Source organism: Calonectris borealis, chromosome 8 (genome assembly GCF_964195595.1).
Source record: "Calonectris borealis chromosome 8, bCalBor7.hap1.2, whole genome shotgun sequence".
Lineage (NCBI taxonomy): Eukaryota > Metazoa > Chordata > Aves > Procellariiformes > Procellariidae > Calonectris > Calonectris borealis.
Window position 1 is genome coordinate 3,681,347 of NC_134319.1, and position 23,363 is coordinate 3,704,709.

At 45.3% G+C, this 23,363-nt stretch overlaps 1 protein-coding gene across 6 annotated transcripts in view; it reads right to left on the reverse strand.

Annotated features, from left to right (window-relative positions):
* Positions 1-6,241: 6,241 nt before the first annotated feature.
* PATJ (PATJ crumbs cell polarity complex component) overlaps positions 6,242-23,363 on the reverse strand; it is a 161,067-nt gene continuing 143,945 nt past the window's right edge. For 5 of the 6 annotated variants that reach the window (XM_075155627.1, XM_075155628.1, XM_075155626.1 and 2 more), the window contains 8 exons: positions 22,338-22,424; positions 19,379-19,496; positions 17,858-17,898; positions 17,452-17,574; positions 16,240-16,344; positions 12,680-12,783; positions 10,846-10,969; positions 6,242-9,064 (listed from right to left, as the gene is read on the reverse strand). In XM_075155627.1, the coding sequence (XP_075011728.1) occupies positions 8,918-9,064; positions 10,846-10,969; positions 12,680-12,783; positions 16,240-16,344; positions 17,452-17,574; positions 17,858-17,898; positions 19,379-19,496; positions 22,338-22,424 (849 nt within the window). In that variant the 3' untranslated portion in view covers positions 6,242-8,917. The remainder of the gene's footprint in view (positions 9,065-10,845; positions 10,970-12,679; positions 12,784-16,239; positions 16,345-17,451; positions 17,575-17,857; positions 17,899-19,378; positions 19,497-22,337; positions 22,425-23,363) is intronic. The other variant, XM_075155629.1, reaches the window with a different exon arrangement.

Here is a 23,363-nt window from a genome sequence, read left to right on the forward strand (position 1 = left end):
GAGGGGAAAGAATGATGAGAAACTCAGCTGAACGGGATTTTTCCACTCTCCTTATGGCCATTTCTAGCCCGTCCCTTTCTTTTGCTGCACGGCAGGAGCAGGGACTCGACAGTCTCATCCGAAGCACCTCCATGGCCATGGAGAACCACATCACTCTGCGTAGCCCCTAGCGTCCATACTGGGACTGCAAACGGGATGACTTGCAGTGATTCTCTGTTTTTCCCTCCAGTTTACTGATAACCTTTAGAGAAAGCTCTCTGCCACCCAGACGTCGTCCCCCCACCCACATGCGCCCATCGGGTGTCCCTGGGGATGCCGGGATTGCCTGAGCGCGATGCTGGACACCAAGCGCTGTGGTGGCAGAACGGGGATGGGAAGGTGGAATGGTGGTGCCAAAGGGGAGATGCCAGAGGAACAACAGCCAGCTCCACCCAAGGTCCATCCTGGGGAGAAGGGGGCCCTGAATGCCTGGGAACATTCAAGGTCAGGTTGGACGGGGCTCTGAGCAACCTGACCTAGTTGAAGATGTCCCTGCCCACGGCAGGGGCTTGGACTAGATGACCTTTAAAGGTCCCTTCCAACCCAAACCGTTCTATGATTCTATGCCCCATGCCTGGAGACCTCCATGGCTGGCGGGCTCCAGCTCCATGGCAAATGCTGGTTTTGAAGCAACCGTACAACCCCATGGCACCGTGCAGGGGCTGCAGCGGGGCGCAGACCCCTGAGGGAGCGGAGCCCCCAGCCCCCCGAGGCTGTGTCTGTCCCCACTTTGCCCCCCACTCTCGTCCGTTGGTGCCGGACCCGGCCAGAGCCACGCGAGACCCTCTCACCCCAGCCAGCCACCTTCTGCGCGTGGTTTGGTGTCGATACCCGCGCCAGATAAAACACACAAAAGAAACGGCCGGCGGCTTCCCCCCTCCTTGCTGAAAACCAGATGATCCCAAATTGTTCCTCCCACCGCTTGCGAGCTGCCAAGCGCGGGAGCGATGCCTCCCTGGGGCACCAGCCTTGGAAGACAATATCCAGAAATTTTAAGGGGGGGACCACACGGAGACGCGGCCACGCTGTGCCCCCCCGGAGCACGACGGCCCCTGCAGCCGCCCCCGCGCCGTCCTGACATCAGCTGCAAGATATGCGAGGAATGAAAACGCTGGGTCCGTGGCGAAATGTGCGGTCCCTGCGATCCGGCAGGCCCGGACAAAAGGCTGCCTTGTGCTCAGCGCCTGCCCCTGTGGGGTGGCAAAAACATCACGGGTCTCGTGCGAGGGCCGGCGGGTCTTCGGCCGGGCAAAGAAACGGCAAAGCGGGCTCCGTCCCCGCTGCAGGGATGCAGACGGTTCCTTGGCATCAGCTTGAGACCATTTAAAAGATAAAACAATTGCAGTAATTTGCTAAAATTGTCCAGGCTACTTAAAATATTGCAGTTAGCTTTCGTTAACAGTTAACTCATTTCTTGTGCTGTAATACCAGGTAACCTCAGCCCGCGGCACAGGGGAAGACCCCGCTCCCTCCGGCAGGGCCGGAGCGGGGCTGGGAGCCCTGGGGGGACGCGGGCACGGGGAGAGCGGGGCAAGAAATGCCCATCGGCCTCCGAAACGGGGCCGTGGCCGCGTTCAAAGCGCAAGCAGAGAGCAGACCACCTCGAGCCCGACGTGCAGACAGAGCCCCACACAACTGGGGAACACAACCTCCACGGTTAATTAAATTAGCAGGCCGTTCCCAGGCGGTGGGGACGTGCCTTGGCTCGGCTCCTTTGACATCTGCAGGCAGCTCCTGCCCGCTGCCTCCCGAAGCGGGGGGAGGACTGGGTGCTGGGACGAGCCTCTTGAGGCTTAACGCTGGGGGAGAGGCAAAACCGAGGACCGGCAGCTTTCTCGGGTCTGAGTTGAAGCGCAGGGTACGAAACACAATAAATTCTGCTTTCACTTTCCTCCCTCAGTCTCGCCTGTGCGGATGGCAGAGAAAATCAGCACCTCTCGGTTTATCACCCAGAAAATGCCCCATCAGCAGCTCGGTGACTATCGGCAGAATTTAATATTCTTAAGAAGAGACAAACGTCTCGGCGGCAAAGGCAGATTTATTTGCTGCAGGGGAATGGGCTGCCGCAGGGGCACATCGACAGCACCTCCGCTTTGGGGTCCGCGGGGTCAAGCTTCGCCCCCGGAGCCCCATCCCATCCCCACGGCTTGGCGTGGAGGGGCCACTCGGCCCCGCTTTCGCCAGGGGGGAGGGCAGTTATCAGCAGGGGGGAGATGGGCCGTGAGCTCATTTCCTAGAAATCCCTCACGGTGTCTCCTCCTTTTTGCAGCACGTACCTATCTGCAGGGGAAAAAGCCAGCTCAGAGGTTTGGGAGTTTGTCTTTCCGGGTCTGGACTGAGAGGATGGAGCATCCTCGGAGCAGCCCCTCCGGCAGGGCCACCAGGCCCGGGCTGAAGGCAGCAGAAATACAATATTTTGACTATTGCTCCATCTAGTGCCATTTCAGCAGAAAAAAGCTGCAGGAGCGCAACAGCAGGAGCCGGTGCAGCCGCGGCGCTGGGGCCTGCGCAGCTTTGCCCGGCTGGGGGCTGTGGCCGTTCGGTGAGGATGCGCCAGGTCCCTGTCCTGGTCCAGCGCTGGTGACATCCCCTGGTCCAGCGCTGGTGACATCCATCAGCTGATGGCAGCCGCGCGTGAGGGGCTCGGGAACGCGCTGCCTCCCCCATACGCTGCTAGGTGGGATGAAAAGAAGGGTAACAGAAGTACTAAGTGATTTCTTATTATTTGAAAATTAATATTATGTTGTCAAGGGCAGGTATTGCCCTGTAAGAGTTTATAGTCCCATTTTGAGAAAGATGAGAGAAATACGGTAAATGAAGCGAAGGCTCTCAGCCCTGGCTCTGCAAGGTAAAAGTGGATTTCAAAACTTTGGCAGGGTGGGCTCAAGCCATCGAGGAGATGAGGACCAGCTGCCCACAGGCCACCGAAACTCAGGCGTCACCCAAAGACCAGGGACCACGTACCCCCCGCACGTGCGGTAGGCGAGGGGGAAACCTGGCGCGGGGGGGGTTAAACAACAGGCAGCCAGCAAGGGCTCACGCTTTGCCCTGCACAGGGTAACACCAACAGAGACAGCAACTGCCCCCGTTTGCTACCCCACTCCCCCATTTAAAAAACAGCAATATTTTAAAATGTTTGCCCACATAATAATAATTTGTGCAGTTTTATCTGCTCCCCCCCCAATGCAGCAAGTTAACAGGTTTCTGTGAGCAGCAGGAGTTTAACGCTGATTCCTGCTTCTCTGCCAGGAGAAGTAAAACACCCAACTAAAAAATAAACCTGTCCCTGACGGGCACGATCCCACGTGCATTTTTCACCGGCTAAAGTTGCTTTCCAGCGAGCAGCTGCAGGCACCAGGCCAGTACACCCTCCAGTAGAAATCCTGCAGAGAAACCGGGGCAGGGACTGCTGGCAACACCAGCAAGGGGGTCACCTGTAACGGGGGCTTCTTCAAGCCCAAACGCAGCTTGGAGCAAACAACGTCCCTGTCGAGAAGTGATTTTTGGCACAACCGTGCTGGAAAACACCATCTCCAGTGCACAAATCCTCCCCATCTCATAAGGTGAGCGCTAACGAAGGCCTCTGCTGAGCAGCAGCGCTGCTGGGGGGATGCATGAGCCCCCCCAGACCCCACGACGGGGCGTGCAAGGAGGCATCGGGCTCTTGCGCAGGGTCTGGCCCTGTGAGCTGCGATGGAAGGACAGGGGGGTACCGCCGGGGCCCAGCTCGGCCCCGGGGGGTCCGCACACAGCTTTCAGCAAGCGCGTCAGGCCGTCGGTCCTCGCAGCTGTCTCGCGGGAGTTCCCGGGTGCGGCGTTACGCCCTCGCCGTCTCCCGTCCGCAGTGAGATTTGGGCTGAGTTTGCATTTTAGGAGCACCGTTGCACACAAGCGTCCGGAGTCTTCTTTTTCCTTGAATAGAAACAAGTCTGTAAAAAAGCCCACCTGGCAGAGAGGGGAAAGGAGGGAAGGATAGCGTCTGGCTTTTTAGGGGAATTTATTTGCAGCTCCTTTTCTGCTGCACACACATAAACCAGAACCTGCAGCAAACGAGCTCCCGGAGTGCCAGGAGAAACCCATCTTCTACACTTACGTTTATTTTCAACAGATGTCCCATCATACCTGCACACTGAAGTGTTAAAAAAGAAAAAAAGCAGAAAAAAAGCCAAGAAAGGGCTTTATGAGACAGAAGAGACTGTTCCCATTCAAAATGCAAACAAGTAACCCTCCCAAAAAGTACATTTTCTTCGGGGAAAAATGAGACCTTCAAGGATCTCTTCTTTTTTAGTTTACCTCCTCCTCGTGGCAGCTCGCTGGTGAGTTTGTGAAAGTGACTGCAGCGTCGTGTCGTTCCTGGAGAGAAAACGTGTTCCTAGGACATGACGGAAAGGAAGAGCCGAGCTCAGCAGGTCTGCATCCTGCCCAGGGCATCCCAGATGGGAAGCACAGCAGAATAACCCCGCGTCAATGCGGTTTTAATTGGTACAATTTGATTTTATTCAAATGTGAATAAATGTGATTTTAAATTTTAGCCGAGCAGTTGGAGAGGCACAGCACCTACAGCAGGGGCTGCGCTATCAGGAATGAAGAGGTTTTATGCTGCCACTGCGTATTTTCCTTTTTATGCAGGAATCGGGAATAAACTCTGCTTCAACCCCACCAGACTTGCGAAAGCAGCAGAGACCTCGGAGCCTGCCTGGGCACGGCTGAAGACAAAGTCAGGGTGATCCTTGTTCCTTTGCCATTTGGGACGCTGCAGAGCATGGATCTCTGATTTGTTGCCGTTCTAAAAGGTGCAGCTATCACAGGATTGTGCGTGTTAGAGAACAAAACGTCCGTTGCTGCTAAGAGGAAAAACAATGACCATGACAGTGTTTAACCAGAATGTAAATACAGCTAAATTATGGATGCAGAAGTGTGAAACCATGGAGAAAGATGATAATGGAATTATACATCAATGGTCAGCACAACTGTAAAAACTAATGTTTTATACATGTGTAATGTTAAATTAATTCATTCCAGTTCTTTCAGGCAAAGGTACATTAACTGCTCCATCTCGGCATAATCATATTACCTCAACAGGCTCTCTATATGTCATACTTCCAGGGTGGTAATCGCCATTTGATTAATTACAGGGAATTTAGAGGCATTACAGCGATTCCTGATGCAGCAGTGCAATGTGACAGAGTCCCCCCATCCCTGCAGGCTGACCAGGTCCGCACCAGCCCACCCTCCATGGCCACGGTTCACGTCGCTGCCCGAGCTCCGGCTCAGGCTGCACCCGGCGGGCGCTTCTGAGCTCAGTGCTCGGCAGCGGGGATCACGCCCAGGGAGACTTTGTCCCCTGGCAAGCTCACGTGGCGGGGATGACACAAGAGCTTACAGCACCTCAATCCCACTTTGGAAGAAGTGTAAACATTGGCGTAACTGGCCCTTTTCTTGGCAAAGTTAGCCAAGAAATGCAAACAGCCCTAAGATGGCTCCTGGTGATGTCAAGGATGTCCTTGACGGCGTCCCTGCAAACTGCAGGTTGTTCCAGGTCTCTCCAGGTGAGGAAGCTGATGGAGGGACTGTGAACAGCACACGGCCCTTCAAAAAGAAAAGGCTCCGACAGCTGAGTCCCCAAATCAAGGCAGGAGAACCCTTCCCACCGGTACACGAGTTGAAATGGTGGTGAGCGGCACCTCCAAAGGGTTGCAAGATGCCTATGGCATAGATGCTCCTCCTGCAAGCACGCTTCGTGTTGACTTTGATTACTCCTGGTACAATACCGGTTGCTCGGTGCCTTTGTCTTCATCCCCTTTTTTCTCTCCCCCGGTTTTGCTGCCTGCACACCAGTTCCTTGGTTTCTCAACTGAGTTGTTTTTGTTGGCGTTCCCCTGATTAAAATCTACTCACCAGGCTGGAGCCACCTAGATGGGCAGCAAGAGCTTTCTGGTGGAGGGCGATGTGCACGGGATGGCTCCCTGTGGCCGTCTCGCTCGGGATCACTCGGGAGCAATCCTGCTACCTGGGCGCAGAGCCTCAGCTGGCTGTCACCGCAGCCGGCTGTCACCACAGCCTTCCATCACTCCTACAGCGACCGCCGCTTCTGCTCCCCGAGGAGGGCAACCATGAGCCCTACTTGGAACAGCAAACAGACATCTCATGGAATAGATTTTAACAGTGTCTTAAATTAAAACAAAAAAAAATAATGCACAACTGCTTATGTAATCGAGCTTTATTTAGAATCTTTGAAGTCATAAAATGTCTCATTTTACTGATATACGTAAACATACAATCAGGAGGTTTAATTGCTTTTTCCCTTGCACAGAAATAAAGTTTTAAACAAACCAGAACACCTCAACCCAGACAAGCGTAATGCAAATTTAATTATCTAACTTGGTCCTGTACATACAGCACACGCTTCTCCGCATGGTCACTGGTTTATCAATTAGTTGCAATATAATTTTTGGCAGTAATATATTCAACACACAAAGTGCAAATTACAAGAAGCAGAAAATGTTCTCTCTCATTCTGAGCAATGAGAAGTGCAAAATATCTCAGCCCATAAATTCTACTCTTTATATATATGAACAGTATGTGCATAATAGGCTAATAAATAGCCATGTAAAACTTCATAGATTAAATGTGGCAACATCTTAAAGTAGGAATGCAACGGTTATAAAAACATAATCAGACAGAGGAATCATTACATTTTGTTCATAAATTCCATACAACATTTCTGAGGGTACCTCTTCACATTTCACCTACCCACCTTTAACTTCTGCATACCTTGGATACTTCTGCAACCAAAGGCAGTTTGTTAAAAATTCTCCAATTTGCTACATCTGGACATGTTTCTGTGCGTCTACAATCAAGGTTCCACTAACACTTCACTTGGCAAATTAAATAGTGCAGTGGGAATTCATTGAAAACGTGAAGTCTCTTCCAGGCACTATGAAGGGAATACCCGCTAATTGTTCCAGCAGGCTAAATGCACTTTGTGATTACCTAAAGTTAACGAAAACTTTTCAATGAAATAAGGAAAATGAGAGCTAATCCCATTTTACAATGAAAGCTTACTTGTTTCAGTGGAGTTCATCTTGCTTCAGTACCTGTTCTTTTATGTAAAATGGGGCAATACCCACTCGAGCTAAAACATACCGAACGCAGTACTTCTAACACAAACCCAGTGGTTATATTACAGATTTTGAATCCTCTTTCCATTTAATTCCATGGACTTTTAACATAAAATCAGCAGCCAATTTTGACCCCCATCCCCTTTCATTTCTCCCAGCTACATCATCATTATAAATTATACCAAATAGTCCAGATCAGGCTAGGCTGCTCCTCTAAGACCCTACTGTTCCTCTGGATAGGAAGATTAAACCACAATGCCTTGCATTGCCATTAATCTGCCTGCCAAATTCATTTGCTAAATCACTAAGGCCACGGTCATATAATCACTGCAGGAATGGCTGCGACACGTAAGTTGCTAACTTTTGGCTGAATGTTCCTGCACCCCACCTCCACCGCGGCGAGTGGGACAGGCCTTGGGAAAGCTCCTCATGGGCTTCAGCACGCTCTCACCTGGCTTAGCTTAAACCAAAAAAACAGTCGGTTGCTTCGACTGAGCCGTCCGACTCACCGGAGGGGGCTGAGGAACCCCCTTCTGCATGCTCTGCCCTGGGGAGGACGGGCACGGCAGCCAGCCCCGGGAGGATATCACCTTAAACTGCCGCAGCAGTCTTCTGCGGCGATCATCTCACCTCTGCCTGGTATTATTTGGTATTATCCAAAATTGAACTCCAGCAGCCCCGAGAGAGGAGCATCCTCTGTGATCCGTGAAAGCCTCTTCCTGCACTACCTGATCCTGGGGAGACTCTTGGAAATGTAAAACGGTTTGCTGGTTTGGATTAACTTCATCTATCCTTAAAGACAACATGCAGAGGGACTGCTCGCCACCATTACTAGAATTACAGGATCACATTGCCGAAGCAAACTTTTGTCTTCATTAAAGTTTCAGGATGAACAATTATGCTGCAACTTGGCACAACAACAACTGCCTTTGTATGCAACATGCCTGGCATATATCAGCACATTTCTTCTTCTTTAAAAATATAATTAGAATAGAATGAGATAGGTGGTTGTTGTTCATGCTGCCTAAATATCTGAAAAGGCTCAAACATTTTAAAGCCTAAAAAAATAAATTTCCCTCTCCCCTAGTTTATTTTTCATGCTAAAGGCTGCAAATTGACACATCACAGTAATTACCTCTGACTAACTTCCATAGACCTACCCAAAGAGATAAACATGAGAAGTTCACATTTGACTATCAGACTTACTGTGCCGAGCACAAATAATTTCCCAGAGGAGAATTTGATATTTCATCATTTGGAACAGTGGTAATTTAATTACATTGCTAATGTTTTCTGGCATACTTGAAAGGACAATTAGCATAAGTAAATCATGAGTGAGATGACAAGTCACTCGGCATTTATTTCTGCTCATCAGATGAGATCAGTTGATGATCTAAATTGTCTTTTGTGTGCGAACTGATTCCAGGTTCAGCAGTTGTAACTGGGGTTCAGACTAGCGGGGATAAACCGATGTATAAATAGAGTAAAATGGATATTGTTCTTTGAAGTTTCTTCATTAAACTTGTCCAGAGAAACCTCAAAAGTCACCAGAAGTAGGGGAGGGTGGGGAGAAAGACTGATAAATGTGGGAGGCTAAATGAAGCTCGAGATGCACACTATCCTTTCTGGCAATGGGGTGAATACGGATTCATTTTTGCCAGGGTTTGCTTTACATCCTGCTCAGCGCTGAACAGTATTATTATAGCTCTACTGATGTTCTAAAATAATTGTATTTATCTCCACAAGCGCAATGACATTCATGATAACACCGTTAATGTTACAGTTCCTTTCTGGCGCTTCAGAATAGCTACAGCTTGCTCATGAGTAACACCTTCCAAAGCTTCCCCATTAACTGCTAAAATCTGATCGCCACGCTTCAGTCTGCCATCGTCCGCAGCTGCTCCCTGCAAACGGCAAAGCGAGTCGTTAGTGGCTGGTAGCACGGAGCCCTCCCGCCTCTCATAATGCTGATGGATGAAATGAGGAGGGATGCAGCACTGGAAATCCCACCGAAACTGGGTGGGGAACATGGGAAATGACAGGGCTGAAGTCTCCCTGAGTGCTTCAACCATTGCCCATCGCTCAGCCCGCTTACCCAACCCTGTAAGGTCTGGGACAGCGTGGGCTGGTGATACACCCCTGGGAAGAAGAGAATCGGCTCATCCCTGAAAAAAACGCAGTGTAAAGACTGGTTCTGGCTTTTATGATTATGGAGAGGCTTGTTAAAGCAGCATTTACATGTACTCCGCACCCAGTGCTGAGAAACGGGTTAATATGTGGGGAGGGAGAGGGACGCAGAGCTTATGCAGCAGAACAGCCTGGGCACTGCCCCAAGCCCCGGCCGGAGCTGGGCTCCATTGAAGGTCCTGAGAAGCTCCCACAGGGCTTTAGAAATGGCTGTTCTCCTTCAGAGGCCTCGGTGCAGCTCTTTTATCTAAATCCTGAGCCCTGCCCTGCCCAGAGGTCGGCTCATGATGTCCATTTCTCCTCCATGGCCCCACCAGTGACTACAGTGTATTCTAGCTTCCATTTAGGGTTCCTCAGCTGTGCTCACATCTAGAAACTTGTAAATCTAAGCATCAGTTTGAAGACACAATATCTTCCCATGTTAATAATTGAAAATTGTAAAAAGACCAGATATTTGTGGTTTGAGCCCCAGAATCGCAGAAGCAGAGGAGATACGACTTCTACTCCACCTTCAGATGAAGTTTTCTTAATTATGTCATCTACCTGCCAGAAGCACTGACATGAGTGATGGCAAGTAGGCACAGGACAAAAACCTGTGTGTGACTGACTTTAAGGTTACTCTATGTAAGGCAGTCCTAATTCCCACTATTTTTCTTTCCCCCCCTATTTCCCGAACTCCCTTCATGTGGCCATGCCTGACGTATCTTGTTGGCCCATGCCGAGCACATTGCCAGCAAGGGGAGGGGTGGGAAAAGGGGCACTTCTCCCTCTGCACCAGTGGCCGTTCTGGGGCTGTCTGCCTCGAGGCTGTGCTGTACTATTTTTTTTCCTCAGCCTCGGTGGCCAGAGCCGCTGCTGTACCTGGCTGGGACCCCCAAAAGTCCTCCCCTGACACTCAGGGTTGGGGTCAGAGATGGGCTGAGACAGCCGTGCCGTGAGCGGGAGTGGAGTGCTCATGGAGAGGCATGAGAGAGAAGCTGGAAGCAAGGAAGAATAACTAAAGCCAGGACCGATGTGTAAGCCAATTCATTATCAAGCCACAAGGTACGGCGTTTTTGTCTTTCGGTGTTTTTTCTCATTGAGGTGACCATCTGAGCACAGGAGCTTATTGCTGGTTTTGCAGCTGAAGCTCAGCCACGAAGTTACAGCATCTCTGCATCTGTCTCCTCTCCTGTACAGTGGGAAAAGTGATGTCTCCATGCCTCTTGGAAGGCACTTTGAGATTTACAGATATAAAACTGCCTTATAAATATTTTAATGTATAAAACCAAGTTTCCCAAGTACACAAAGCAATTTTGCTGAGATAAAGTATCTTGCTTCAGCCATCAGTAATGTGAAATATAAACTGAGAAGCCGGCTGTGAGTTCTGGGTCCACTTACATCAATGTACTTAGTACATTCTGCTTTCTACTACATAATATATTATCCAAGCCATATCTTAGGTTTATTTTTAAAGATAATACAGGAAAAGGGAGAAAACAAAACAAAAAAAAGATACCTTGGCAAATATAGTCTTGACATAAATGGGCAGGTCTCCATGGGGACTTCCATACCCCCCTACAATACTAAATCCCAGTCCATCAGAGCCTTTCTCCAAAGTAATAATCTTAGGCTGAGGTGCTCTGAAAACACAATAAATATCACTTAGAATAGCAATGTCTGTCTCTGGGGACTTTATGCAGAAGGAACACTTACAGAGATATTTATCTGTCAAAAAGTTTTTCATACAGTCACAAACCATGACTCTTGTCCTTGTGCTGGAATACGCTCCTGCGCAGCCCAGAGTTCAAACGCTGTTCAGTGTACTTTAGCTCCTCACTTTGAAAATACTTATTTTTAGTAAGAGCTCAACAAGAGCACTTATCTCTGATGCAGAAGTGAGACTCCCCTCATCTGCAGTCGCTGCACGTATGTAAAGGAGAGTTTGCTTTCTTACCGGCCAAGCTGTCGTCTTTAGTCTGCATAAGTGGCAACTGCAACAATTTCCTTACAGCATAATTTCACTTTATGACTTCAGAGGAATGAGGCTAATAGACAGGGTGCAGCCAGGAACACTTGCGTTTATAGTCTCAACTCTACTGCAGGCTCTTTGGACTGTTTTCTAACAACCTATATTTGACCTACATCCTATGCCTTGTAACCCCAGAGGCTGACTCCCGAGAGCCCCTCGCTCAGTGCACTGCTTAGACCCTGAACTGCTCTTCAAGGGCTTTTACTGTCTACATTGAGCAAAGGAAGATTTTTGGTGGAATTTAGACCCCTCATATGTATATATCCATCTCAAATTTGAAAAAGTCATTTCTACATATGCAGAAAAAAAATATTGTGGACAAAAGCTGTTTGGCATCTTCCACCTATATAAAGGTGTAGCCTGTGATGACTTATCTAGCCATTTCTTTTAGGACAGAACGAATGCATAAACCTACCTAACTCTGCTTCATATTTTCACATTCAAATTTTCTTACTATTTTGATATGAAAAGAGAATACAAAATCCGTTTGTGAAGTAAGCAATTCTCCTTTGAGAGCAGCAATAAAAACAGTATCTCACATTGTAAGACTAGAGAATGTAGCATAAATAGCTTAACTTTTATACTAAAACCCCCTGAGGTAGGGCAGCAACTTGCATCTCAGCTTCTTAAAAGAAATGTAATGAATCAAAGAACGAAAATGAAGAACATAATGAAGCCAATGAACAAAAATGAAGATCAAATGAATTTCAAAATGGTAACTGGAATGCTATAAGCTGCCCTAAAAAGCACACGATGGAGAATGACACATGGCCATGGGAGGGCTAGATCTCTAACTTCCATCACCATACAGAAGTGCTATAAGTAGAAATTTTTTTAATCAGACTTTTTCAAATTGTAAAGCTAAAAAGATTCAAAAGACAAAGACAGTTCTGGGACATGTTTTGAAACATTTCTCTCTGGTACTAGGCCTTTTAACACCTCTTGCCTTGGTCTGCCAATGACAAATTATTTCAAATAATTGGTCATGACTCCTTTGAGGCAAGGAAGCCAACAGACAAGGGCAGAGCTATCATGTCTGTATAACACATTGGAAAAGAAAGGAGATAAATTTTTTTAAAAAATGTCCAGAAGTAGTGCTTGGAAACACATTTTGTGCTTATTTACTCAAGCAATTTCTGACACCAGGTGAAGATGGACACAAGTCCGTAATCAGCTTGGAGAAGGTCACAGTTACCATTTTAAAGGTGATGGAAAATTAGAGAGAAAAGCAATGGGAGAGACCTCCTTCACCAGCCTAGGCGTTTCCCTTGCATGGGGCGTAGAAATCCACCTCAGTTATGCAGACTAAGTACAAACTTACTCAGGATCTTCAGAAGGGTGCTCAGAAGAAGAGTTAAGGTTGCATCCCGCAGACATGCTCTCCAGCTGGGTAGCAATGGCACTGATGTTGGTATCAGCCACCACCTAAACAGACGGATGCAATGAAGTACTTTGTGTGTCCACTTAATACCAAAGACATCTTGGCTAATTATGTAGAAAATAGCCGATACATTAGGAAAATCAATCGTTGATGGTTTTTTCCAAGCAAATTTCAAATACAAGTCCTACCCTCTTAAATTTCCTACTGATTCAATACTTTCAAACAATAAGAATTAATAGTAGCCACCTTCCTAGAGGTTAAATGCAAACTTTGCTCTGAAGCTTTCTCTTGCCTTTACATGACTATCACTCAGATGCTGAGCAGAGGGGAACAGTCCTTCTGGATAATCCAGAGCAAGAGGTTACTTTGTCAAGGAAATAGGTACGTCTCAGAGACAACGCAAGGTGTCCAGGATTGGGCTTGAAAGTAAAGATCTCCCACAGAGCGCACCTTAGCCTTTAATAAAATGCAGAGATCCAAGGGTCTATTGGACTATGGGTCAAAGGCCCTGAAATACCTCAGATTGGTTTGTTGGCTGAGTGGGGAAGAAATTAATCCTTGGTTTCAACTTTTCTGCAATTTCCAGCATTACTCTAACAAACAAGATTCTTAAACTTGCCAATTCTGGCTCCTGTGTTATTCTGAAACCATCATGAATTACCACCACACAGTAATTAATAGAGTTAATGACATTTTGACAGGTTGTGAGGCAGCAAACTTGCTCAGGCTTTTTAAAGCAACCATACCCATGTCGTATAGGTTAGTTACAAATACGACCATGGCCATAGTGAGGAAACAGTTACTTGCATGCTGAAGTCTGGGGTTTGCTGTTCACAGGGGTTTAGCTCGTAAGAATAAAAGCTTGTAGCTTGTAGCAGTGGGATTTATTAAACACAAAGTGTCAATGCTCACTCCAGCTTTTTTTTTTTTTAACTTTTCATTGCATGCTAATGTTCTATTCTTGCTTTTTTTTCGGGGGGGGGGGGAGGAATTCGAGGAAACCACTACGAAGTATTTTGGATTTTAAGTATTCACAGCTGAAAGGGCATCAATTTCCTAACAACTACATGCCCTAGTTATCCCCTAACTCCATCTCCTTCTGACGAGATACTCTTCTCTGCTTGACATTTACTGTACAGCGCAGGAGTTCAGCTCAGAGACAGTGAGAAATACCCAGTTAAGTATATTTTCAATATTTCCTCCAGCTATCTATGGCCTTATTTTATCAAAATTAACAGGTACTTTTCCCACTCCTTGCTATGAACATGGTTTAAGGGAAATGTACCTGTTCAAAATAAAAAATCCATTATATAAATCCCCTGTTTTAAATGAACGCTCACAATTCTTCCACAACAATATTTTCCTCTTTCTAATCACTTGGAGCCAAGAGGGTGGTAGCATTTTCTAGGAAGGAAGATTAGTTCTCATGCAAATTTTGCATCCCAGGACTCAGGTTCTCGGATGCCCTAAATGAAGGGGTCCGGCAGACAAGATAGCTGCACCTGGCTCAGCCAGCAAAGACACCGTTAAGTTTTCCTTCCTGTTGCAGTAGGGGAAAGAGTGCCAGCCAGTATTTGTCGTATTTTGTTGTTAAATAAAACGAGGGCAAAATAAATCTATATTCAAAAATCTTCAGTTGGCAGTAAGAACGTATCAGAGTTCAAGAACCTTGTAAAAAAGCTACCCCTTATCTCATTACTACACCTGCAGAAAAGAAATTAAATTAAACCAAAGCATCAAAACAGCCGAAAGGGATGATTGTTCCCCTGAGACCCTAATCTCCCATTTGCAAACAGCATTTGCAAACTCCTTTACCATCCTTCCCAGGACGTACAGATAATAAGCCTTTCCACACCACTGAACGCAATTATCTGACCTTTCAAAGCAGTTTGCCATGAAGTGGTCTAACCTGATAATAAATAGAATTGCTTAATGACACATCAGTCATGATTATCACAGCGATAGGATTATTCCATTTAGATTGTTTTAATAAAAAAAAGCAATCCGGTGATCGAGAAGTACCTGCGGTTAGCATGTAAGGTAACCGTATCACCACGCTTACGGCAGGGCTTCGACACTACTCCCTGCTGGTATTAAATTATAACATTCCACCTTCCCATAACAGATTTTTAATAGAGGAAAATACTCTATTCTATCAGAATAAACCTGTATCATCTGTAAAAGGTATTAAACCCATTTTAAGCCAGACAGCAAAAACGTGGAAGAAAAACCATCAACTGACAAACCCAAAGACATTTCTAGAAGAACTTCTTTGTTTATGCGAGCGACCAACTGACAGCATGCTTCATCAGGAATATTTTTAAATACATGATGAGGTGGAATACGCTGTATTACAGCTTTCAAGATTAGCAATTTTGGGTTCTGCAGCAAGCTTTCATTTTCTATTCAGGGAATACTGTTGACATGAAAAGTGAAATTACTCAACATTAGTAACAATATGATAACTATAATTTAACAGAAAATCCTCAGCTGGTGTATATCTGTGTATTTCCTTTGACTTCAATGGAACTACACAAATACACCATCTGCTCTGGAACTGGCTCATCACTTAGCAGGTCAGCAGTTCACGGACAGACAAAACAAAGAATAAGCAAGTCTAAAACTAAGTTTATTATTATTTCATTTCCTTTTTTTTTTCTTTTTTCCTCCCATTTTTTATAGTCACATTTGTGTTGTAATGCAAGCAAGAAGCTTAAAAAAAAACCTCAAGATGCATTCCAATCCAATATGCTGTGATGATAAAGAAAATTAGAATAGATTTTAGTGGTACGTCTTAAGCTTGTTTTCTAATTGTTACAATAATTCTGCAAATGAGTAGTATTTTGAATTCTCTCTGGCAAGTATTTTTCCCATTTCTTTGTGTAAACATAAAAATAAACTAAAGATGAATATACTGGCAAGCAGCAATTAGAACCAAAGTGGCAGAACATGTCTTCCTTTTAGCTAGCATATAAACGTGGCGGTGATAACACTGTTTTCTCTCTCGAGTGTTATTATTCATTACATGTAGAATAATCAGTTCTAGGCAGCACTGTCTTAATGATGATGCTATCATTTTTACTAAATGCTGCTAGCGTTTCTTTTTTCTCCTCCGTTCAAGAACAAGGAAATTAACACTGTGGGCAGTTTGGTCACAGTCTAGTTACAGGCACGCACACACAGACACACACGTAATTTCTTGTTCCTAGTTAACTTCAATTTAAAAAAAAACTTGGAAGCTTGTTGATTTATCATGTGTAGCAACAAGTTATTTTGTTCTCTTTGTTATGCTTTTATATAATCATGCTCACAGCCTGTATGAGTGGCAATAAAGAATTTTTGAATGAAAATTATTTCTTGCTTTCATTCTGTGTAATTCCCATCAGCAAGCACCCTGCAATTCTGTGATGCCTTGTGCCAGTGATGCTTAGGGTTTTTTTTTTCCCCTGAATGCCATTTATCTACCCTCATGCAGCTGCATGTTCAATTTATCACCATACCTGCAGGATAATGCTCCCATAAGCATTCTTTAGTAGATTAACCGCATCTGCATGAGACAGCCCATCCAAAGGTTGCCCATTAATACTGACAATCCGATCTCCAACCTAAAAGTACAACAGTAATGGAAAATTACTAGCATTAGGGAAATTAAAATTAAGAATGCTTAAAATTCCTCGTGAACTTGGCACTGCACAGTAATGCTTCTCTTTTGCAGGATCCCTTTTGTGAAAATTCTGCGTTGCTAGTGATCATTTACCATTCTTCAGAGCAAGTACAATACAGATTTTTCAAAAATAACATCAGAGAAACAAAGATGGGTTGTATTTTACTATTTCCATTTGCAAGCAGACAGAGTGAGATTTTCACTGCTGTCCTCCCATCCAGAAAAGATTAATTTGTGTCCATATCTGCAGACAAGTTCATATTCTTATAGACTATGTACGCACGTGCTGAATGCAGTATAGAAAAGCAGGCACTTCTGATATTAATCTAATTAACGTAGATGATTTCTTCTTCTTATACATAAAAATGATCTTGACCCTCGCACTTAGTGCTATTGTGTAATTCTATTAGAGACATGGCATGAACGTAGCAGCATGTACTAATGAATCTCATGGGCCAAAGCAATCCTATGTATCTGCATAATATGTTCTTTTCAATACTAATGATTCCTTGAAACTATCTCCAAAACTGAGAAGTGTTCACTATGGTCATTTCTGGAAACCCACACATCCTGTGGGTCTGATACAAGTGCTTGATTTTAGCATTTCTTTATAAGGGCCTTAAGATCAAACAACTAACTTCCGATCTAGTTTCTACCTGGTTTGAGCTCTAAATGATGCCCAGCCTGCAGTCCCCAGAACACCTATGATTTCCAGAGAGCCTGTTGCTGCCCTTCCTGGCTCTGGGTGAACATATACATTCAAAGACCATTGCGAATGCATTTATGTTCTTTCTCTTAACATCACTTTTCCATGTGGGCAACCATTGCCATTATCCCAAGATGCAGTATGTTCAAAAAGGGAAGAGAAGGGCAGGTTTGGGGGTTTGTTTGTTTGGTTTTTTGGGTTGGTTTGCTTGTTTGTTTTTAAGAGACAGGATAGTCTATGAGACATTATCAAAGTGATGGTATATAGAGAAGTGCTTGAGGCTCCTTCTCCGTGGGACACATGGCAGATGAAACAGGAAATATTGAGGACGCCTCTACTCACTCTGAGCCTTTGGGTACGTGCAGCCACACCACTGGCTTGAATCATAGCAATGAAGATGGGGATATCTCCTAATGGACTTCCCTTCCCTCCTGCGATACTGATACCAAGTGCATCATTTGGTCCCTAAAACAAAACAAAAAACCCCAACATTTGCAATTGGAGCAACTTGTTGAGGTCAATGTTCAGGGTATAGCAAGAACTGATTCATTTGATTTATGGAACAGGGAGAAAATAGACAGGTTTGACAGACACACACATCCTCACACACACGTCCCACTACACAGGCATACATCCAACCTATTGCAAACATAAATAATGCAATTTTACTTCCGAGAAACGCTACAAAAATTAACAACCTCAGTTAAAGGTGTCAGCTTTTTGAATTGATAGAAAATAACTCACTGACCCTTGTTATCTCCACAGTCCTTGGGCCCATATCTGCTCCTACTAATAAAGAAACAAACAATTAGCTTCTGTAATTAAGAGATAATATAATTAAGAGATAACACTGTCAGGTGACAATGGTCCCTTGCTGCCTAGTCAGAGTTATCACCAAGCAGAAGCGGAGCCTTCCTGTGCCAAACCAGGCAGTGCTGTTCACATGAGGAGGACGGGATTTCTGTTTCACCCAGAGACGAATACGGATGTAATCACTCTGGCTGACGGATGCCACCGTGACACCCATTGTAGCGCAGCCACTGCTCACCGCAATCTATTGAATAGCAGCACTCTGCCGGCCTAAAGAAAAGCCCTATTGTGCATTTCACTCAATTAAAGATTGGCTTATTATTCATAAATCACAGTGTCCCTACCACAAAGGGTAGGGCACACAGCTGGTCTGAGACTGTTGAGGTTCCATTGATTTCCTTTCTAATTTGTGCTGTATTAGTAAATAATAGACAGCCAGGAAGTCTGGCTGGCATATATCTAGCCATAGGACATTTAAAAGTACTCAAAACAAAACAAACAAATAAACAAAAACAAACAAACAAAAAGGGACACTTCAAAGGAATCATTTCAACTGGGACTAAACAGCCGAAAAGCTGATGGTGTAGTCAGGTCCTGGGCTCTGCTATACCAACCCCTAATTCTACCAGCTTTAATTAAACTATTTTAAGAACCTTTTAGAAGGCAGGCAGAATTAGTTTCTTTCAAGAGTTAACGATTCTTAATAACACATATCAGTATTTCTCACCGCCATGCACGTGTGCTTGTGCAGATATCTGCTATGAGTACAGACGGCAGGATCACTGCGGTGCAGCGAGGTCTGTGGCAGCCCCGGGACACTGAATCAGGGTATGCAGACATGCATTCTCAGCGCTGCAGGGCCCTTCAAAATGGCACAAGGAAGGCTGCCCAAAAAGCCACACGCCTCCTCCAGTGCATGCAAACTGGCAGAAGAAATGTCTTCTACTTCTGCCCACGGTCAGACACGAGCAAAGGTTACCAACTTCTGACGCAGGTCAGAGCACACAAATGCCCAGGCGCTCTTCAAGCTACTGCAGGTTGTAGATTTAGCACTTGCTAAATCTGCAAATTGCTAACTGGGCATTGTGACCTTCTCATTACAAAACACCCCTTTATACACTCAAGAGCAACAAAGATATAAATGAAGTGGTGGCAGCTTTATTCCCTGAGAAAACTGTTTCTAATGCAAGAACCTTGCCTGTGCTAAGCCTCCGACAAGGGCGTCAGGGAATAGCAGGACGCAGGAATTCTGCACTTAAAATAGAGAAGCCATTACTCTACTAGTAGACATAAAAATAATGTCATCTGCTGGAATGTGTTCGGGTCTTAAAATATCAGTGGTACGTCTTCTGGGAGGCTGAGTAGGAAAACCAGATTCAAGTATTCAGTTCTGCTTTTAAACCAGCACAAATACAAAGCAAATAACACACAGCTATTCTGACAGCTGCCCAGATTATACCTGAGTTTCTCTGAGACACATCTGCTGAAGATCTTTTTGTGCTGACAAAACTCTGTAAGGTAGAGAGGACCGGAGCAAGGGCAGGGTGGAAGTGGCTATGGACACTCTGCTGGCTCACCTGAAGTTAAAAATAAATCAAAACCTGTAAGTCAAACCCAAACGTTAACTTTAAACCAGTTCCTGCAACATACGGGTGCAGCTGTGCTCTGTGCCAGCCAGACTGGAAATACCACATTTTGCAAGTGCAAACCCCTCCAACTTCATTTCCAAAGGGGCAACCTACCAAAATCCATCCCCGAGTTGTAGGCACACCCGTAGCGCTGCTCGCAGTACTACACAACTGTATTTCATTCCATTACGCGCGCACCTAACGTGTACGTCTGTTCGGGTTGCTCTAGAGGTCACAAGGAAGCAGGATTAACCCCCTCCTCTGCTTATTCCCAGTGTGTCTCCAAACCTGAGGAGAAGGGGGGATGATGGTTGCTGCTAAAGCTTGTGGGCATCTTCCCCAGGATGCACCCCGCAGGCACCTCACCCTACGATGAGCGTGCATGAGGCACCCAGCAGGACACGGAACAGCTCCTCTCCCACAAGGTGGGGGTAACACTTACACCCATCTTGTTACACGGCAGTAATCTACAGGCTTTGTTATTTTAGCTGAAGATATTGTCTGATTACAAGGTCCTGTAATTGACCCTGCTCCTTTCATCTGACCAAGAACCTACTCTTATTTCCAGAACAACGTGCCGGGTGACAAAAGGGAGAGCCTCCGAAGATAGCTGCTCACGCATGTTACCAATTCTTGGCTGTCCATTTCCAGCCCTCCTTTTCCCTATCTCCATATCTGGCTTTGCCTTCAGACTCTGCCCCTCGAGGAAACATCATTATCAATTTAGGAAGTGCGTCTGAACAACAGGTTTTGCTGAGGGCCAGACCTTTTCAACTAAGCTGCCTTACACAAAACAAAGATCTGGTCTATACTTCTCTGTCCAGAGCAGAGCTTTCTCCCTCTAAATGCATTAGGCGGTGAATCAAAAGCTCTGGCAGCATTTATCCTAAGTGACCAGTGTGCAGCTGTCAGTAACGAACAACAGGCAGAGCACAATTTCCACCTCTAGTTGCCAATTCATGGGTCAGTTAACATCATTTGCAATGCGCGTGAAAGAAATCACTGTCCTGCACCACAAGGCTTATATTTCTACTGTTAAAGGTATGCAACGGACCAAGAAAAAAGCCAAGTGAGGACAAAAGTTCTGGATGCTCTTGGCCAGCAGCTTCTAAAACATCGCTCGCAGTTGTGCAAATCATTCAAGCTGATTTGCCGTATTATCTGCCAAGATTTTTATAACTCTTGGAACGGTTTTGCTGAGAAACATTTATTCAGTTTTCAAAATCACCAGGTCACTTAGAGGCAGCGAGATGAGGGTTCTCAAATGACTCTGCATTAAAGAACAGCAATTAAGATTTCTTGTATTAAAAGAAATACAGAAATTACCGGGTTCCTGCAAAAGCCTCTTATGCTACAAAGAAAGGGGGATGACGTTTGATCTGATTTTTTACCTAGACTCATGTTAGATACTATGGCATTTTGCTTCCCTTTCAGCTGTAAGTTTTACATAGTGAAACTGGGTGGATAATTTTTAACCGTCACTTTTTGGTTACATTGCTCTTGCTTAGGCTATCTGTTGATACAATGATCAAAACTAGTAATACTCAAGACTGCTGTCTTTACTTAATGCAATCAGTATAATTTTCCTCTGTTATTTCATTTCTCCTTGCCTGCTGCATGCAGTGCAGATGTTTCTCCAACGATATTAGTCATTATTTTTAAAGCTGGGCTTAGCCCAGCTGTTCCCACAGGGCTTTAGCCCTACCTGATACCTCATCCCCCCAGACAGCAGGCTGGATCACTGCTGGCCGTTAGAAAGTTAAGAAATCACACCACATGACTATGATTTTGGCACCCTTTTTGGGTGGTTCATGCACGACATCAAGGACAAGCCTCCCCTCTTACTGACCTCCTTAAAAGCATTCCTGCTTTAACTTACATCCCCCCTAAGCCTCCTATGGCCCCTCCTCTCCATTTCCAAAACCAAGCCCTTCTTTTAGCGTTTGTGGTGCCTGGGCTGGATCCCACCGGCGTGCAGCCTGTCCTGCCTGCTCGCACATCAGTGTGAGAGGGAGATGCGTGGGCAACGTCCCCCGGGTCCCTGACAGCTGCCCCTGGGCAGAGAGGGGGCAAAATACTCCCGAGCAATAGCACTGCTGTGAACCACAGCTTGTCTCTCTCGGGGACACTGGCAACTTAAATACCATGGCAAAGCAGTCAGTCTTCAGAGAGAAAATTCATTAAAAATTTTTCTAAGTCTTCTTGCCTTGTTCTTCTCCCTTGCAGTATTCAGACTTTAATACTAACGGTATCAGTGTCTGAGCTGATTGGGGAACGCGAGGAGAGGGGAAAAGCCCTGCACTGATTGAAAAAGGAATTGTTGTCCTCGCTTCAGGTAAAAAGCAAGTGAAGCAGGAAATTGCTCTGTGTTTTCTTTGAGAGGAAAGCAGCTCTCATGTGGTTGTGCCATAAGATAGGCAAAGATACAGTTCAATTTCATTAACTCATTTTGATTGACAAAACAGCTGCAGAAAATACATTCAGCATTTTTTGCGGGTCTAAAAAAATTCATGGGCATCATCATTTGAGAAAGATATTACATATTTTTGGTGTGTCTCAGGAAGACACTCCTTAAACAAAAAAATACATTAACTAGCTCTTCTACTTAATGAGCATTTCAGCATGACACTTACTTTGCAGTTCAGCACAGAAAATTGTGATAAAATATTTTGTTTCTCATCCTCAGCAGTAAGCGTCTATGGAAGGACTGAGCCTCACGTGCACGCCTGTGCACTGTCCCCATCCTTGCCCTTCACAGCTCCATTTTATACGTATGAATTTGTCACTAACCTGACTGTTTTCGGATGTTTTCCGTGACGATAGCCATGATCCAGCTCGCAATCTCCCAAGCTCAAGATGCACCAGGCCTTGGGCACACTTGGAAAAAAACCACAATGTACAGCATTTAAGTAGGCATATAATATTTCACGCTCTCCTGGAGAGAATTATGTTTATATTCAGCACCACAACTCCGTGAAGAAAACCACAAGGAATGCTCAAAGCATTAACATTTGTATTTAGACAATACAAAAAATACCCATCCCTGGATTTAGGTTTATCCTGAAGATTTATCCTGGTTGCTGAAATCAGTATGAATCTTCCTACTGGCAAACTGTAGATGGCCAATTACTCAGTAAAAATAAACAAAAAGCCCTCAACTTTTTAACAGATGTTTGCCACAAACAATATTTATGAAAAAACACTTCAGAGGAAAAATGCTGCAGAAAGGGGGTGAATTTAACACATATGGATTCAACTTAATAATATACACTCATATCATGGATTTCCAACTCTTAAGTAGGTAAACCTTTGGCCACCCGAATGGAAAAAGCAAGGAAATAATTAGCCTTCCCCTTCAAGAATGAAAGAAATCATATGCAGAAACACTAGTGGTGATGGCAAGGAAAAAGCCCTTGTCCCCAGATGCAGTTTTGAATAGAAATGGGTCTGCAGCATCACTCCCACCCGTCCTTTCATTCTTGGTACAGGCTGTCGGGGCTGGGAGCTGTACGGAGCAGCTAACATCAGGCTCTTGCAGCCAGGCCATCCCCTGCCCTCTCCTCCGACTCAAGCAGCCACGTGCTTTTTAATGGAAAAAGGCAACTTCTCCCAGACTGTACAACGTCAGAGTATAAAAATCACTCCTGTAAGATGGAAAGCTGTGCGGAAACAGATTTAAGCTGCCATTTCGTAGCTGCAGGTTAGTACAGCAAAGCCAAAGGCATTTTATTTCAGTTCTGATTTGTATGACTCTCAGGTTTCAAAATATTTTTCTAACGTATGAAATACAGTTGCATTTTCAAATAAATGTCTAAA